Source organism: Simochromis diagramma, unplaced genomic scaffold, assembly GCF_900408965.1.
Source record: "Simochromis diagramma unplaced genomic scaffold, fSimDia1.1 OVJJ01000695.1, whole genome shotgun sequence".
Lineage (NCBI taxonomy): Eukaryota > Metazoa > Chordata > Actinopteri > Cichliformes > Cichlidae > Simochromis > Simochromis diagramma.
The window spans coordinates 182162-200265 of record NW_024387488.1 but is presented as its reverse complement, the minus strand read 5'-3'; the positions used below and the strand labels follow the sequence as shown (position 1 = coordinate 200265).

Here is an 18104-nt window from a genome sequence, read left to right as displayed (position 1 = left end):
AGTTGAAGCTTGTGAGCTTTGATTAGGTACAAAGAAGAGATTTTTATTAGATTAAAGTGTGTATAATGTGATCATCTGGTTAAATTTTAATGTTCTTCTTCTTTCCACTACACGGGCATGGAACTCATTTCATGATGGAAAAAATATCAAATTCAGCCTGTAATGAGATGCCTAACAAATGATTTGAATTCGTATCGTTCTCCATTTTTATTCTAATTGCAGAATAAATTTCGGCAAACTGTTCTTGATTAATGTCTGTTTTTGTTTTGATGCAGTAGCAGACAAGAATTTGTGCAGGAGTTTGGCTTTGATTAGCAACACAGCACTACTCACAGTCTACCTGTCAATCAATTTGCCTTGTGCATTTACTCAAAAAGGCTTCATATATAATATAGTATATCTGCAGGTAATCTAACCCTATGAGCCAAAACAGTATGTCTACTCACAGTTGAAGCAAATTAGACTGATTACCTCCTAACAATAGATCTAACAATGGAGCATATTAAGGTTTGAGATATATGTGTGGGTAAGTAGGACAGTTCTTCTGGTCAATATGTGTACTTGTGCAGACAAGGCTTATGTGGTCTAAAGCTGTTTTGGTATCATGCCAAGTGCCAACAGCCTTTTAGTTGTGGGTGGTCATAATGTTTTGGAGATATTCTAAAAACTTCTGACGGACATTTTCTTTTTAATTTTGACAGGGAGATGGTGAATGCCTGGTTTGCTGAACGCATCCATTCCTTTCAGCCATCTGTGTCCAAAGAAAGTCCTTCACAGCAGCGAGCCCACCAGCCCACCACTGACCTTGGCCCTTCCTGTGCCTCCACCATCCTCCCACCTACCCTCAGCCACTTGGACAACCGCTGTCCATCCCCAGCTACAGTCTCCAGCCCGGCCCCTGGTACCCCAACTCGCAAAATCTCAGCGTCAGAGTTTGACCGCCCACTCAGACCCATTGTGGTTAAAGACTCAGAGGGCTCGCTGACTTTTTTGAGTGACGCTGACCGTGAAATTGTCCCTGTGAGGGGCTTGGTGATGGGTGAGGGTGGTATTGGTGGGGGAGGTGGGAATGGAGGTGGTGGTGGTCTTGAGGGTGACCGCTGTGCCAGGCTGCTGGAGCTGGTGAAGGATGTATCGAGTCATCTGGATGTGACAGCGCTCTGCCATAAGATCTTCCTCCACATCAATGAGCTGATTGCTGCAGACCGCTACTCACTGTTTCTGGTACGTCAGGAAAGAAAGCTACAGTTGTAACTGATTTAACTGTTGCAGAGCACAAAAAGAAGATACGCCTCTTTATATGCTCACTGGTACGTTACAAGAAGCGTATTACATTGCCACCCTCGTTTTATTTAACAGTTTATGTAGAACAACGTAAATCTCCTGTCACTAAGCCTGTCACTGTGCTCCCTAACAAAAAGTTACATGTATGCATGAATGTTATTTAATTTCATAAGTTTATCATTAGCGGTAAGCTTAAAGCAGTAGTTACACATTTTAAAATTTGATTCTGAGCAGTGTTTTTCAGAGTTGGATGGAGCTTTAATACAAGTATCAGGTGCTTGTGTTGCAAGCTAGAAGTGATTAGCATGCTTAGCTAAGTTAATTACCCTCTGGCTCTAGCTCTGCACGCAATTGTTGTTCTTGTCTCATCTTGGAAAGAAAGGAAGTGACTATAGCGCACGGTCATCTGATAAAAACAAAAGCAGGCTGTGCTTTATTTCATATTTCACAGTTATTGTGATGCTCTCTTAACACTGTGATAAAAAAAGAGTGTAGCAATATTACTTTGCTATAAATGCTATGTTGTAAATGCTAAAAATTCCTCTATATCATTTTTTTATGATTTAGTCTTTTGGAATAAAAAGTTAAACTCTAAATATAAGATGCTAACAGTCACCAAAACTGGAACATGCAAAAAAAAAAAACACAATTATTTGTGTTTTTGTCATATGTACAGTATTGGCTTATAACTTCTATTTCAGTCATTAGTTTTATTTCAGTTGTGTTGCTACTTTTTGTTTTTGGTCTCAGGTGGGTGAGGATAGCTCAAACAGGAAGTTCTTGGTCAGCCGGCTGTTTGATGTGGCAGAAGGAACGACACTGGAAGAATCTTCCAGTAACTCTATCCGACTGGAGTGGAACAAAGGGATTGTGGGACACGTAGCTTCTACGGGACAACCACTCAATATCAAGAATGCTTACGAGGTGAGCACTTTTAAGTCTTCTTTAAAAACAGAGATCTTTAGCAGCATCAGTTAAAGTATCTTACATGAGCTGATTTGCCGTGTGCATGTGGGTGTTCAAAAACAGACTTACGTATGCTTTAGTTTAGTTTGATCATTCTTGCTGATAGAGCTCAGTGGATATGAGAGGAACCAAAGAAGGGTGAGTAGGTCAAAGTGCTCCTCTCGAGTTTCAGCTTTTACCACACATGTGGACGTATGGACGTAATACAAACTAGCGATTTAATTTTTGGGAGGCTTGCAGTGCCTGTTGGCTTTGGTCATGTAATAAAACATACATTGGTTGTGTTTTTTCATATCACTTTGTATAGCCACATGGCAAAAACAGCTGCTGACAACAACCAAACAAATAAAAAAGAAATACATACAGTCAGAAAATTATTTAAACCCCTGCTGATTTTGTAAGTTTGGCCACTAACAAAGAAATGATAAGTCTATAATTTCAATGGTAGGTTTGTCTGAACAGTGAGAGACAGAACAATAACCAAAAAATCCAGAAAAAAGTTAATAATTTGCATTTTCATGCAGGAAATAAGTATTTGATCCCTTTGAAAAAAGTGCTTTAGTACTTGGTCGCAAAACCGAAGGTCAAACGTGTCTTGTAGTTGGCCACAAATTTTGCACACATCTCAGGGAGGATTTTGTCGCATTCCTCTTTGCAGATCCTATCCTTGTCATTATTGTTTTGTGGCTGATGTTTGACAACTTGAACCTTCAGCTGTGGGATTAAGGTCTGGAGACTGACTAGGCCCCTCCAAGACCTTAATATGCTTCTTGAGCCAATCCTTTGTTTCTTTGGCCGTTTGTTTTGGATCATTGTCATGTTGGAATACCCACCCATACCCATTTTCGATGCCCTGGTCGAGGGAAGGATGTTCTCACCCAAGATTTGACGGTACATGGCCCCATTCATCCTCTCTGTGATGTGGTGCAGTTGTCCTGTCCCGTTGGCAGAAAAACACTCCCACAGCATAATGTTTCCACCTCCATGTTTGACGGTGGGGACAGTGTTCTTGGAATCATAGGCAGTTTTCCTTCTTCTCCTCCAAACACGAGTTGAGTTGATGCCAAATAGCTTGATTGCGGTCTCATCTGACCACAACACTTTCACCCAGTCCTCCTCTGAATCATTGAGATGTTCAGTGGGAAATCTCAAACAGGCCTGTACATGGGCTTTCTTGAGCAGGGGGACCTTGTGGGCACTGCAGGATTTCAGTCCTTCACGGTATAGTGTGTTACCAACTGTTTTCTTGGTAACTAGCGTTCTGGGCTGGTTCCAGACTGTTCTCATTGTCATTGAAACTCCACGGGGTGAGATCTTGCGTGGAGCTCCGGATTGAGGGAGTTATTTTATGGTTCTTCAATTTGCGAATGTTCGCACCAGCTGATGCCACCTTCTCACCCAGCTGCTTGGCAATGGTCTTGTAGCTCATTCCAGCCTTATGTAGGTCCACAATCTTGTCCCTGACATCCTTAGAAAGCTCTTTGGTCTTGGGCATGGTGAACAGCGGTCTTTTATACAGGTAACTAGTTGAGAAGGCTCCCAGTGTCAGCTTGTTACCTGTATAAAATACACCTAGGATCCAGAAATCTTGCTCACTAATAGGAGATCAAATACTTGTTTCATTCATCAAAATGCAAATTAATTTGTAACCTAATTCATCACTGTTCAAATAAACCTACCATTGAAATTATAGACTGATCATTTCTTTGTTAGTGGGAAAACGTACAAAATCAGCTGGCAGCTCAAATATTTTTTCCCTTACTGTATAATTAGTCTTCTTATTTTTTGCAAGCTTTATGTAAAGCTTTATGTAATGTAACACAAAGCGACAGGTACTAATAGCATCAGTGTTTGATGAGCATTTATTTACAGATATGAATGACAGCACATTCATTTCTGCACAGTGACCCCAAACTGCCACTGCATTAAAAATTGTTTTGCTAAATATATTTACAAACATAAATTAGGCACCATGTTGTTAAAATATAACAACGTTATATAGAGCATATTTATAAAAATATAAATAACATTTCTTTTAAACAAAAGCTCATTTTGTATAAATGCTGTGTAGATGCTGTGTAAACCAGAAAACATGAATGCCATGTGGAGGTGCTGGATTGTTGAATTCTTGCCAATAGAACCTTAATGTGTTTTGGCACATGAATAATTAGATGCCTGTTTCTACTGTCATGCATAAGCTACTCTTCTTTTTTGCACCTGTGCACAGATAAAAGGCAAATTAGAGGCCTGATTACAGCTATATAGGACAAAAGCATCCATGTTCTACAGGACAAATCCCGAGTACAGGGGAAGGAAGTACCTGACTGTTAGCATGCTGCTGTTATGCTTGTACTGCATTGGCAGTGTGTTTGGTATCGTTGTCATACTGAAAAATGAGCATGTTGCTAATCACATACTTTCCAGATTGCATTCATAATTTGATCAATTTTGACAAGATGCCCAACACCACTCGCTGAAATTTAGCTATGAGTAGATGCATCTGAAGGGCCAAATGCATCTCCCTGTTGTTGTTTCTCTGTATTTTTTGATTCTGTCAATCTGCTGTAAATACTATACGCCACACACCATGATAAGATATGCCAAGTTTTCAGCTAATAGTTCTTTGATAATAATGTTGTTGGGGTAATAATGCAGCTTCATTCCTGTCAAACTGTTTTATCTTTGTAATTTTTCAAAGATTCAGCTAAAGAAATTGGAATAACTGTGTTATGTGTTTTTGTGACAGGCTTAATTAATAATCTCTGTTAAGTGTCTCAATAAATATAGAACCATTCCTCTGAAAATAGTCCGGTACAAGGACTAGAGTAAAAAAAAATCCACCAATGCCCAAATAAACCCTTTGAAAGACCTTCCAAAAGCCTGGAATACTACTGCCCAAGACCACTTTAAAAATTACAAAATGGTCTGGTAGGCTTGAAGCAAAATAAAGAAATGAAGGGAAGCTCAAGACTTTTTGCATGACACTGTAAATCAAAACATGCACAGCAGCAAATAAGATGGACCGGTGTGGTGTGATTCTGTGTGTGCAAAAAAGATTTCCTGCTGGGTACCATCCTCCTTTGATAACACTGTCATCTGGTTGCCTGCCAACCACAAGATGATGATTATGGAGCTGGAAGAGAAAGAGAGAGAGGAACAGATCAAGAATGACTTATGGGATGTGCATGTGTGTGTGTGTGTGTGTGTGTGTGTATGTGTGTGGGTGTGTGTGGGTGTGGGTGTGTACCTGCTAAGTGTGCACTTGGGGGTTCAAGTGTTTTTGAGTGTGTCTGTGTATGAATCAGAATCAGAGTTCTTTATTAATCCCAGAAGAAATTATAATTGTGTATAATTAATGCCTGCATGGATTTGTGTCATGAAATGTAAAAAACAAAGTGCACATATGAGATTTGTTTTCCAGGTCAGATTTAATTTGTGCTTCTATGGCTGACCTTATTTGCTTTATAGTTCCTCTTATTTGTGTTCAAATATAATAATGCGTAATGTTTGTGTATGCATCGCCTCCCTGCCACAACTGCAGCTGTGTTGGTAAATGCAGTGTGTTAGTCTGACAGTCAGTGTAGATGTGGCAAGCTGTGTGTGTGTGTGAACACACATGCCTGTGTGCTGCTGCAGAACCTCGTACTGCTTCCAGGAAGTCTATCGACATCATCTGATGGAGTCCCAACCCTCTGATTGGATCTTTAACTTCCCATTAGTCTGCACAGGATTACATTGACTTCAGCAGCGCAGGCCAAAACAGCTCCACCTCTGCCTGTTTATATTAATACAGCTCTCTCTGGAGTGGACTAAATAATGTGTTTTCGAAATAGCCTGGACCAAACCAATTTACAAAGGAGCTTGTGTGTGTGTGTGGACGGTGATCAGCTTATTAGTGCTGCGTGCTGGATTGCTGAATTAAACTGGGAGCACCTTTTCAGGAATGGAACCAAATGTTTGCCAAAGTGCTGTGTCTCACTGAATGGCCTTTCACTGTGTAGAAAATGAGTCATATAATTTATACTGAAATTAAGGATTTCTGAGAAAATTAAAGCAACAGATTGAGTTTTGAGGTGATAATTCTTTCAAAAAAACTACTGAACAGCTCGAACACATGCTGACAAAAAGCAATACAACCTGTAATACTATTTAATTTTTTTTTTTTAACTTTTATTTATTGTTTTATTTATATAGCACTAATTCACAACAGTCACCTCTAGGTGCTTTGTATTGTAAGGTAAAGCCTACAATGTTATAGAGAAAGCAGCAGCAATTTAACGAATTCTTCCTTATTAGTATCCCCCTCTTTACACAAAGAGATCCCTGGTAAAATCAGTTGAAGGGAGGAGCAGCGGTGAAGTGAAGAGAGATGAGAAAAAAGGAGCGTATACAGAGATAAGGACTAAACACAAACTATGGGAGAGAAAAGGTAAAAGTTGAGGGCATGCAGTAGTTGTATATAAAACACATGGGTAGCAAAAAGAGGCGAGGGTAGAAGAAGGGTAAAAGAAATCCTAAAAATAGAGGTGTTTGTCTCCAGAACCCAAACTGGGAGGGTCCTGATATCTGACAGCTCTGCCTCCCATTCTACCTTTAGAGAATGCAGTCTGAGACCAAAGTGCTCTGGCGCTCCCTATTATACTTTGTATTGCAGCACTGGACATGAAGCTACTACAGATTGTACATTGTTTGCATGATGCACTGTGTGCCTGTATTGTTTTCATAGTATCAACACACGGCGGTGTGTACACCACTGAGGGCTGAGCCAGTCATATAATCCATTACTTGCTGTGTTAAGAGTGTAACTGGGAAGTCAGTGTAGGACTCCTCTTGTATGCATGTTTTTGTCAACACACAAACCCACAAATCTCTTGGGTCTAGAGAATCATAGAAATGGACACAGAAGCCGAGTGTTTAAAGGTCAGCTGGTGGGTGGCAGAGCTGCAAACAGGGGAATAGTTCTCTAAACAAAACATGTCTCCATCCGCGGTCCTAGTATGCTCTTGTTAGCCTCTTTGTCACTGATCCCAAACAATAAGAGTTCTAATGCACGTGAGGTGTTTGTTTTGGAGAAGAGCGAGGCATTTGTTTGCATAATGATTGTAGCTGCAGGTGTTCAGCTACTACAGAGTATCTGCTTCTTTATGCAAATTGGACACCCAATTGTGGTGAGTACAGGTCATTGAACTGGTTGTTCAACAGATGGGAGTGCCTCACGCCTGCTTGTTGAACAGCTTGTACTTTGATACACTACAAAAACACAAAAAGCTGAGCATTCAGAGATGTTTGAAGCATAAACCTTTTGGCTCACAGGGTTAGGATCACAATATTGCTTTTGCATTTTCATTCAAAAGCTACAGCACAAAAAACCACAAGAGTGTCTATTGAAAGCTAATGTAAGTATCAAAATGTTTGATAGCAGCTCTTTGAAAAGGGTTACATGCATGTTCTTGTTCCCCCAGGACCCCAGGTTTAACGCTGAGGTCGACCACTTCACAGGTTACAAAACCCAAAGTATCCTTTGTCTGCCTATCAAGAACCACAGAGACGAGGTGAGATGCCATGACCAATATAATTTGTTATGGTTTGTTTTAAACCTTACTTTACCTTTACATAGATAAGATGTTTAAATTCTAGTGGGGCTTCTTGTCCAGTGTGTGCTGGCTATTACAGCAATCAAATCTGAGATCTCGAATTATCTGCTTGAGAAAGCGTTTCTTTTTTGACAACCTTTTCTTTTTTCTCTCCAGCGTACTAGCAATAAGACTCTCCACACACAGCTTAGCAGTTTGGCAGAGTTTACTGTACTTATTCTTTTAAAAGGCACATTCTTTTATTCTTTTTAATTCTTTTTAATTCTTTTAGAGAAGCCCCTTACTGGGCATGCATCTGGACGATGATTGAGCATGCATCTTTGAGAGAAGCTAAAGATAATTCATGCATTATGACATGACTCGTGATTTGCAGTTGTGTGAGCCTCTGCAGCCATTAAAACATTACATAGATTTGTGCCCCCATTCTCCATTTAAAAAGAACCTTGATACGTCTTATCCAAACCAAACTTTCAGTTTTCCTATTAGTATAACTTTTAATAACATTAATTAGCAGATAATTTAAATGTAATATGAATGAAGTATGCTCACATCAGTGCACATTCAGACTGATGATGTTTCCCTTCTTATTGCAATACTAGTTTAATATGTTATTTTGCTAAGATTTGCTGGTTTTCACTTAACGTTTTCATTTGATTTATCGCAGGTAGTTGGAGTGGCTCAGGCTATAAACAAGAAATGCGGGGACGGTGGAGCCTTCACTGAGCAGGATGAAAAGGTTACATCATGGTTCCACCTAAAATAACACTTTTTTCAATTTAAAAACATTTGAATTTTCACCAAGACATCATCAAAGTGTGTTACTTTGTACTTGTGTTGGACAATATGACTTATATCTGTTAAAATATAACTGCGGATCAAATTTTAAGAAGCCATCCTTTAATAAAATCCTTCTTTCTCCATATTTCCCTGCTCATGTCATCCTCTCGTTGCTCTCTAATTTGCTAATTTATCTTTTTGCGTACATTTTTCCCTTTATTTTTCCTCTCTTTCTGGTACTCAGATGTTGCTCTGTTTCTTTCCAACAGGACTTCTCAGCTTATTTGGCGTTTTCAGGCATCGTACTACACAACGCACAGCTGTATGAGACGTCGCAGCTGGAAAACAGACGCAATCAGGTGTGTGCGAAAGTGTTTTTCTGAAGGTTAGCGTGAACATACAGTCACGCTCAGATCCATAAATGATGTTTATGTGTGTGTATGTGTTTGTAGGTGTTGCTGGACCTGGCCAGTCTGATCTTTGAGGAGCAGCAGTGTCTGGAGGTTTTACTGAGAAAGATTGCAGGAACCATCCTGTCCTTCATGCAGGCCCAGGCTTGTACCGTCTTCATCGCTGACGAGGACTCAATGGTCAGCACACACACACTAACACACATGCTCGCAACATGCTAATGTTTCTGTACTTGGTGTTCAAAATCTATTTTCAAAGAATACAAACTGAGGTGATACGATTTACTGGCTAAATGGATGTTCGATCTGTACGATAGTGGTTGTTTGAATGCAGCGCATTAAGAGCTCAGGGCAGGAAGATTTTGATTTGATGTCATTTAAAGTGAGGTTACAAAAAAGCAGCACCTCAAAGAGTTCATGTGTTTCATTACAAGACATGATTGATATCTTGTAGACAGGTCATATATAATATGTGTAAATTATTTTAGCTGGTTGCATTTTTTATTATAACTGGACATTTTGTGTGTGATAGATTCTGGCAAATATATTGGCTGTGCGTGTCTGACAAAGAAGAAATATCAGATGATATATTGGAATATTGGATTTTTTAATTCGTTTTAAAAATCCTATTGTAGTTAGACTTTAGAACTTGAGCTATTGGTTTGAGTGATTTGAATCTTTCTAGTGTCAGTTACTAGATCACAGAGATTTCAAAAAAGAAGAGAGAGCAAAACTCCCACATAAAGTGGCGTAGTGTTTAATGATAGATTTATCAGCATGTAAAACTTGCTGCTTTCTGACTTTTTTTTGCTCTTGCCTTCTGGTTTTATGTGTAGTTAAAATAGACATACATTGAACTGATGCTGCAGAATGCCTTCTTATGATATAAACTTAGTGCAATAAAAAGTGTGTTTCATGGTAATTAGAAAACAATTTAGTACATGTCCCATATTTACTGTCAGAGAGAAAATACAATCTGATAAGGCAGGAAAAATTTCATGAATAATTCAGTGGCACAAAGAAAGACAAAGTGAACATTTCTTAGTGACACTCTGTGCAAACATTAAACTACAGTACACAGCCTCCAGAGAATAAAGTCAAAATTAAAAAATGACAAATGCACCAAACAGGAAAGTGCAGTGAAGCGATTTGGAGGAAGAATACACTTACAGTATAGTGAGATATTAAATAAATAATAAGCTTTACTATCAAGTACAAACACATTGTAAACTTACCTTGTTGTTTGCTATATTCCTTAAAATAACAGGACATTTTCAGTTCTGCTTTGTCTCTAACTGTAGATGACAAAACAAGTTAAGGTTATAAAACAGCAAAGTGTGATTCTATTTAGAGCAGGGGGATATGACCAAAATTATTTATCACGATATACATTTGAAAATTTGCGATAACGATATAACTGACGATATAATTGACACTAGACAAAATACTTTACAACTCCACAACTTTATTAGTGCAAAAAAACCACTTAAACAAGCAGCTGTTTTCTAAGTGCATTAAAGTTATATAAAATTTAACAGTGCAAATGCAAATTCCTCGCTGACAGTTTAACCAAAAGGCATTTCCAGTGGAAATTGGCCGACATATCCTCAGCATAACCATGTATAATATCCACAAATCTTAAAAAGGGGTTATACACACAACACGGTAATATTATGTTGAAGCTTAGCAAAGTCGTACTGAAACATTTGACAGATTTTCGAGCGCCGTGTACATAAAATCGTTTCAAGGTCAGTAAACACAACCAGAGTTCATACATGAGGCACACGGGATTATAACTTTTATAACACTGTCGATTTTCAGAAAAATCAAAGGATTGATTTTAAGTGTGCCGTATTTTCCAAACAACACGGTAATAATGACGGCCCGCTGGCATGCTCTACCAAAAATAGTGCTTTGTTGTGTATCTGACGGACGAAAGCCAAACCAGTTCCACACCACTGAAGCTGCAGCATTTTTACAAACCAGTTCTGGTTCATCTGTTTCATTCAACAATCCGCTTTCGCCCTTCTCATTCTGCGTCGCCGACATGCTTTTTCTGCCATGTGCGTATGAAAACAAAGGCATTGTGCATGTGCGTTTTACCCACATTCTATCACGATATTTCATTTTCTTATCGTTGCCCAACATTATGCCGGTAATTACTGTGAATGGTATGATATGGCACAGCGCTAATTCTATTTTAATTGTTAATTCCAGCAAGCAGCGTGTCAGAGTAGATTTTAAGAAGGACAAATCATATTTTATATATTTTATATCTTTTTAAAGATATATCTGGTACTAAATAGCCGTTTCAAAATAGTTAGATTTCAAAATTGGCTATTTTGACTTCCTTGTTTTAAAGACTCACAGTGTCAGGCTTTCAAATGGAAATCTGTTGCATTGCATTCTCCATTGTCTTTTTTTTTTGGCTCCTTGTGATCATTCTGGTGTTAGAAATATCTCTTATTACCTTCCATGACCTGGGATTATTAGTTGCTTTACATTTTTTTGTGATCTTTAGACAGATTGGTGCCTTTCTTCAGGATTTTGTCTGTGCACTACTTTGTAGTGTGGTGACTGTTTTATTTTTTCACCTTATTCCCTTACCTTTTCTTCAAAAAAAGATATCCACCTGGTGTAACAAATGCCTGATTACCTGAAGTGTTGCTAAGTCAAGCTTTGACACTATTTCTAAGGGGATTATTGGCACATCTTTAGGGGCACCATGCATATTTACTTTTTGGATATTTACTTGGCTGGTTTACACAAATGAAAAAAGGGTTGCAGTTAGCAACCTTAACATATTGTGTCTATCCATGTCACAAATTATCACTGTCAACCTCAAAGAAAATGCTAATTCTTGTTTAGCACCTTTAAAATTTATTTTATATGTAGTTTTAGGCTCTAGTCATCATCTTTGTGGTTATTTTACCTCCACCAACATGTTTTTAGTAATGCGTGCATGCAAATCATCGTTCTGTCTGTAAACAGAATCGCTCTAAAAGTTTTGGATGAATTTGGGTAAAACTTTGTATGGTTCTACAGTGTGTTCATTATAGCAATTCATTAAAACTGACCTTGCATCACCCAGGTCTTTAAGGTCAACTAAACCTTTTATTGGTCAAAAATTAACAAAGAGCCCTAAAACTTACAAACTATGATTCTTACAGCTGTGGTGTGTATTGTCAACATATAGGAAGTACCATAAAGATATAAATAAATAATTAAGGATTTCAAATATCATGTCACATTTGACCTCTGACCCCTCCTTCAAGGTCAAATAAGTTAAACCTTTCATAAAATATATTACATTTAGAACTATGCTTAAAATGCCTTTGTTTGTATTGGTAACGTTTAGGAAATGATACAGATATATGGCGACTTTAAATATCACATTATAAGTATCATGTCAACTTTGACCAAATATCTGACATCTGCCTTTCTTTGAAGTTGACCCCAAAACGTGCTATTTTACTGCACTACAAACTTTTAAAGATACATATTAAAAAATAAAACAAAAGTAAAAGCTGCTGTGAGCAGCCTTGGTGTAGGTTTGCACTCGCTGAGTGCTTCTTGTTTATTTTTCTTGTTTGTGTATGTTTTCAGGCAAGTTGTCCTCAAGAAGTGCAATGGATACTCTCTTTTCATATTGTGTCTATTTGAACAGGCCCTCTGTCCTTTTGCTTGACCTATCCAAGAGCAGTAATTCATTGAGAAGATTAGAGGTGTGGTATTGCTTCCAAAACATCATGTTACACCCTACATGCTATTTTTATCACCTTTTTTAAAACTATCATGGAGCTCCTTTTATGGTCAGAAATTTTCAAAGCTAACACTACTGACAGACACTTCAGGTAGCTTATATAGGCCTTATGTAAGGTGCTTTATGTTAACATTAGTACAGTGGGGAATGTGGTAGATCAACCTTTGAACAAGAGATATTTTGGGAGATGGAAGAAACTTTTACAAAGCAGGTGCTCCAGGGAAATATTCCACTGCTGAATGAAACACTGCATTAAACAGTGGTTTGTTAGTGTTCCCATTCCTCTGTCTTGAACAAGACCATTCAGTTTTTAGTAAGGCAAAACATGTAAAATATTCTTAAGCAAGAAAAAATAGGCAGTGGAATAATTTTTTTAATTCATTTTTTAATCATAGTGGTGCAAACTTTGGAGAAAATGAGAAGTTTTGATATTTTTTTGTTAGTTTGTTTCCTTTTTCAACTTTTATTTCTCTCCAGCAGTCAAGTGGTAATTTGTTGTTGTTTTTTTGAGCAATGACACCTATTGTTAGAAAGTGAGGAGCAAGCTGAATGCACCTCCAGTGCAACTCTAAAGAGATGCATTGATGTCACAGTACATATGCAAGCAGTGACCTATACTGTAATATCAAAAATCATTACATCAGTGTAACTTGTTAATTTGTAGCTATGCTTTTATGAGTAATAGTTATTTAAAAAAATTAGAGTTAATATTACATGACTATGCTACTTAACTAAGATGGCACAGGGTTCTGATGAGTAGAAAATGGCCTTTGGTGCATGACATTCATCTTTATGTCTGTATTTTTAATGTAGAATTAAAGGTTTTAATAGATATATTAGTATATATCAGTCGAATATATGTGGTAATCACATTGCCACCATCGTCCCTGCCAATGCGCAGCACAGAATGAGACCCTAGGGCTGGAAGATAATCCAAAGATAACACAAGAAAACTTGGAGCAATGAGCATGAGGAAGCAGGCAGGCTGGAAGCTGAGCAAAACACACAGTATTAAACTACAGGGGTTCCAGTGACTGGGAAGGCACAGTGGGATTGTCTATACAAGAAGTCACAGAAGCTTTAGTCACAGGAATATTTACGAAGGATGAATGGTGACCTGTCAATGCGTTACCGGTGTTTGAAAAGAGAGCACTGCCTTTAGCTAAGACACATGGAAAAAGGTGTGGATCTTTATGTGTCTAGGAAGTTTTAAATGGACAGTCACAGGATTAATCTATGAATTAACTTCAAAAGGGCCTACAAAACTCCGAGATTGTTTTCTGGACTAAGCACATAATTGACTGTGGTTACCCATCAAACACCTTCTGACCAGGACGGTAGACATGAGCAGCAAGCCGGTGCTAATCGTCCAGGCATTTGTTTTGTTGTACGTACAGAGGAGAGCCGCCTGTGTGATTCTACATTGATGATGGCAGCGACAGAGGTGGTGTTCTCCTTCTTGCAAGCAGAATAGGGTGGCCAGGTGGTCCATTTCCAGGATGTGGTTTGGAGAGCTAATCACTTCTTATTTGGCACTCAGTTTCCCAAGTAAGAGTTCCCACCACAGACGTTGGTGAAAGGATAGTTTCTGGCTTGGAAGAGGTGTCCTTGGGGGAATATCGAGCATCTGGCTTTACATTTTGTGAACATTGGCGGTAAGTTATTTTGAAATTTAAATGGGTACAGAGCAATGCCCACCTGGCCTAACAAGAATTGAGATGCTTGACTGCTTGGATGTATGCTAGGTCCAGACATTGAATAGTTTTTCTGTACCCTCAAGCCAGTGCCTTGACTCCTCTGATGCCAACTTACTACAGTCAACAGCTCACAATCACCCACACTGTAATTTTTGCTCCTTGGAAGTCAAACAAAAGGAAAAGCAGGCCTAGGGATGCATTTTTGTTATGATGATGTTGACAAGGGAAAGGATCAGGATCAGGTGTAGGACCTGATTTTGGGGTTCCCCTGCCACGATGAACTTGCCCTGGATGTTGGGTTCTGTGAGGACCAGGGCAAAGGAGAACTTGTCCTTCGGGAAGTTAAACGTACGTCGGGCCGTCAGCTCCCACTGAAACAGGGCCTCGGTAGATGTTAAACAGGTAAATGAGGAATATTCACGATGGTCAAATGGTGGCCTGTCAATACATTACAGGTGATAACATGACAAAATGGCATCAACTGGAGAATTTCCACAGCCTTAAGAATGCTGGGAGAAAGGTGAGTGACCTGAGACCAGAGGGCTGCTGCCAGGTGTGTCCACTAAAAGTGGACACAGGGCACAGCAAGGCAGAACCTCCGGAGACAATTAAACAGAGAACCAAAGAGAGAGTGACGGAGTGCGAGACAGAGAGCGAGCAAGGACGAGCAAAAACCACCACACACACCAAAACCCAGAGCCCAGTAGGGCTGCCCAGGAGGACAGAAGAACTTCAATACTGTGGATTTAGTTGGAGTTGGAATAGCTGTCTGTTGTTCTGGATTAGATTAGATTATTTTGGCTTAATTCAAAAAAGGTTGATTAGATGTATTTTACCAAACTTTGAATTGTTTCTTAGCTTTTCTATATCTTGCAATTGGTCACTTGACTAGCCCGGGTTCAATGGTTCCAGAATTTCTGCATCTCAAAAGGTACAAGGACCTCAAATCACAATGTGTGGGTGCACACAAACTGAAATTTTTGTTTTACTATCAGCAGATTCACACAAACATCCAAAGATTAGGGGCTGACGGCCAGTGACCTCCACTGGTCATGGAAAAACAGAGCAGTGAAAACCTGTATGATTAACCCCTGGTTAATCATACAGGTTTTCACTGCTCTGTTTTTCCATGACTGGAAGTCAGATCATTACAAGAGCAACATTAAAAGCAGTCACACTGACCAAGAGAACTGTTCCGATTGGAAAATTTCAGATCCTTCTGTTTATTATTCCAGGAAAAAGAGCGTATTTAAAAGTGTTTTCTCCTAATTCAGTTCTGTATTGTGAGAGTGTAGGTAGTACTGTTTTCGCTTTTGTACACATATAAACACACAGATAAGAATGACCATTCCCAAAAAGAGATGTATTTACAAAAATAACTAATAGGCAAGTCTGGAAGCAGAGATGACAGCTTAGCCGCAGCATAACAATGATGTACATGATTTTGACAGTCAGTAATAAAACATAAAGCACAATTATAGTTCTTATTAATCTCTGGCTCTCTTCGACAGCATGTCTTTTATTCCGTCTTTTATTTTATTCCTTCTCTCACTCCAACCAGCAGATGGCCGCCCCTCCCTTAGCCTGGTTCTGCTGGAGGTTTCTTCCTATTAAAAGGGAGTTTTTCCTTCCCACTGTCGCCAAAGTGCTTGCTCATAGGGGGTCATATGACTGTTGGGTATTTCTCTGTATATATTATTGTTGGGTCTTTAACTTACAATATAAAGCGCCTTGAAGCGACTGTTGTTGTGATTTGGCACTGTGTAAATAAAAGTGAATTGTATAGAATTGAATAGACATTATCCAGCTTCTTTATGTGCTGGCCAGGTGCATTCCTAAAGAGCAGATCTAATATCACCTTACTCTAGTAAATTTAAAAACAATTGCAGAAAAGAAGTGCTCTTAACCTGAGGTAAGAAAGGGAGTTTTACCTAAGGATGGAAAATTGATAAAAATTCAAAATCCATTACGATATCACTTTGATTCAGTTGTCTCATAATTACCATCTAACATTATATACCTGTAGGCTACAGTTCTAGGCACCAACAAAAATCTCTATGCTAATGAGGACACACAAATAGTCTTTCTCTTAGTATTTATGTATGAACACGAAGCCAACAGCACAAAGCAAAAATAAAAAACAGCACAAAGAGACTTTAAAGTGATCACCACAATGATTCTATGTTACAAACAAGAACAGGTAGAAACAGAGGCTCCAGCCTGACTGCTAATGACTATTTTTTGTTACCTGTTGAAAGTCCAGGTCTGGCTACTGGGCTGTGGTTGGCATTCACTCAGCTCTATCACTCTGGGTTCTTGGCTAGCTTAGCGTTAGCATGAGGTGTGTGGAAGTGCTTGCAAAGAGCCGAGGTTTTGTTATCAGCATAATGCAGATATTTCTGCGTGGATACAGTTTTCAACTTTATCATTGCACTCTTATCTTTGAGTGCAATAAATTATAAATAAAATGTTCATGTCCAGACTGTAGACTGTGCCACTAATTTCTTCCTCCGGAAAACAGCAGCAGATTTGCAATCACAGTTCAGCACCATATAATTAGTTACTTGACAGGACTGAATCAGAAATTGATTCCAGACTGACTCCTCCTTTCTACCATCTTTATGCACCAAAGTTGCTATGAAGACAGCAACTGACTGGAAGTGCTCAGAGACCTGGTTCTCTGTCTTCAAAGCAAAGCTTTGTTTCCTTTGAAATAAGGAATCAAGTTCATTGCACGTGGTTGCACTAATTTTGGTCATGTTGCACATGTTCCAACCACTTTTTCCCCCTAGTACCACTGTAGGTTGATGCAGTGAGTGAGTGGACAGCAACAAAGATGATGCCAGAAAGAGATGTTACTACAGGGACCACAAGGAGGAATTCTTTGGTAGGAAAGCTGTGATTCAGGGTGATTCAGAGAGGAGAAAATAAAAAGATCTAATTTTGTTGTTGAAAAAATAATCTTTTGGGGCTTAACGTTGTCCAGCAGACGTAAGGCTCATCAGAATAGCTTTTCCATCATTAAATATACCTGGTAGTAATCTATGATATGTTCACTCTATAAAAATACATATTAGCAGCTGCAGGCTAAAAAATAATATAAAATAATATAAACCACATTCAGGCACAACATTCTAACTATTACAATATCTAGTTATTTTATTTAATATTTAATTAATTGCAATATTTTTTTCATTTATGTGTAAAATGAACCCATACTTAGTAATATAACAGCTTTTTAACAGTATGTACTAATGTGTAAACATTATGTGCATGCCTAAATCTGGATAAAGCTGAAACCCTTAATACTTTAAATCACTCAAGTCAAGGCAGCACCAATGCAACCTTTAAACAGCCACAACATGATGGATACTCTCATGTGCTCTTCTTATGACCTGTCACCATAATGTCAGAATATATTGTCTTGTTGATATCTGTGATATGTATATACTTTTATATATAGTGAAGTGGATGACGGAGCACCAGATGTGTTGGGTGGACTGCTGGGTTGGGTTTATTTTTCAGGAACGATCCGAGCATGTACAATGTCTTATATTTCTCATTAGAGATATTTTTCAGGAAATAGATTTCAGCATTCATTTATCTTCACTTA

The 18104-nt window shown here is 38.6% G+C and overlaps 1 protein-coding gene across 3 annotated transcripts in view; it reads left to right on the top strand.

The window, feature by feature from the left end:
• Positions 1-18104, top strand: part of pde5ab (phosphodiesterase 5A, cGMP-specific, b) — a 113707-nt gene that overhangs the window by 47530 nt on the left and 48073 nt on the right. For all 3 annotated transcript variants that reach the window (XM_040016777.1, XM_040016775.1, XM_040016776.1), the window contains exons 2-7: positions 702-1224; positions 2035-2208; positions 7713-7802; positions 8509-8580; positions 8891-8980; positions 9074-9211. In XM_040016777.1, coding sequence (XP_039872711.1) covers positions 706-1224; positions 2035-2208; positions 7713-7802; positions 8509-8580; positions 8891-8980; positions 9074-9211 — 1083 coding nt within the window. In that variant the 5' untranslated portion in view covers positions 702-705. The remainder of the gene's footprint in view (positions 1-701; positions 1225-2034; positions 2209-7712; positions 7803-8508; positions 8581-8890; positions 8981-9073; positions 9212-18104) is intronic.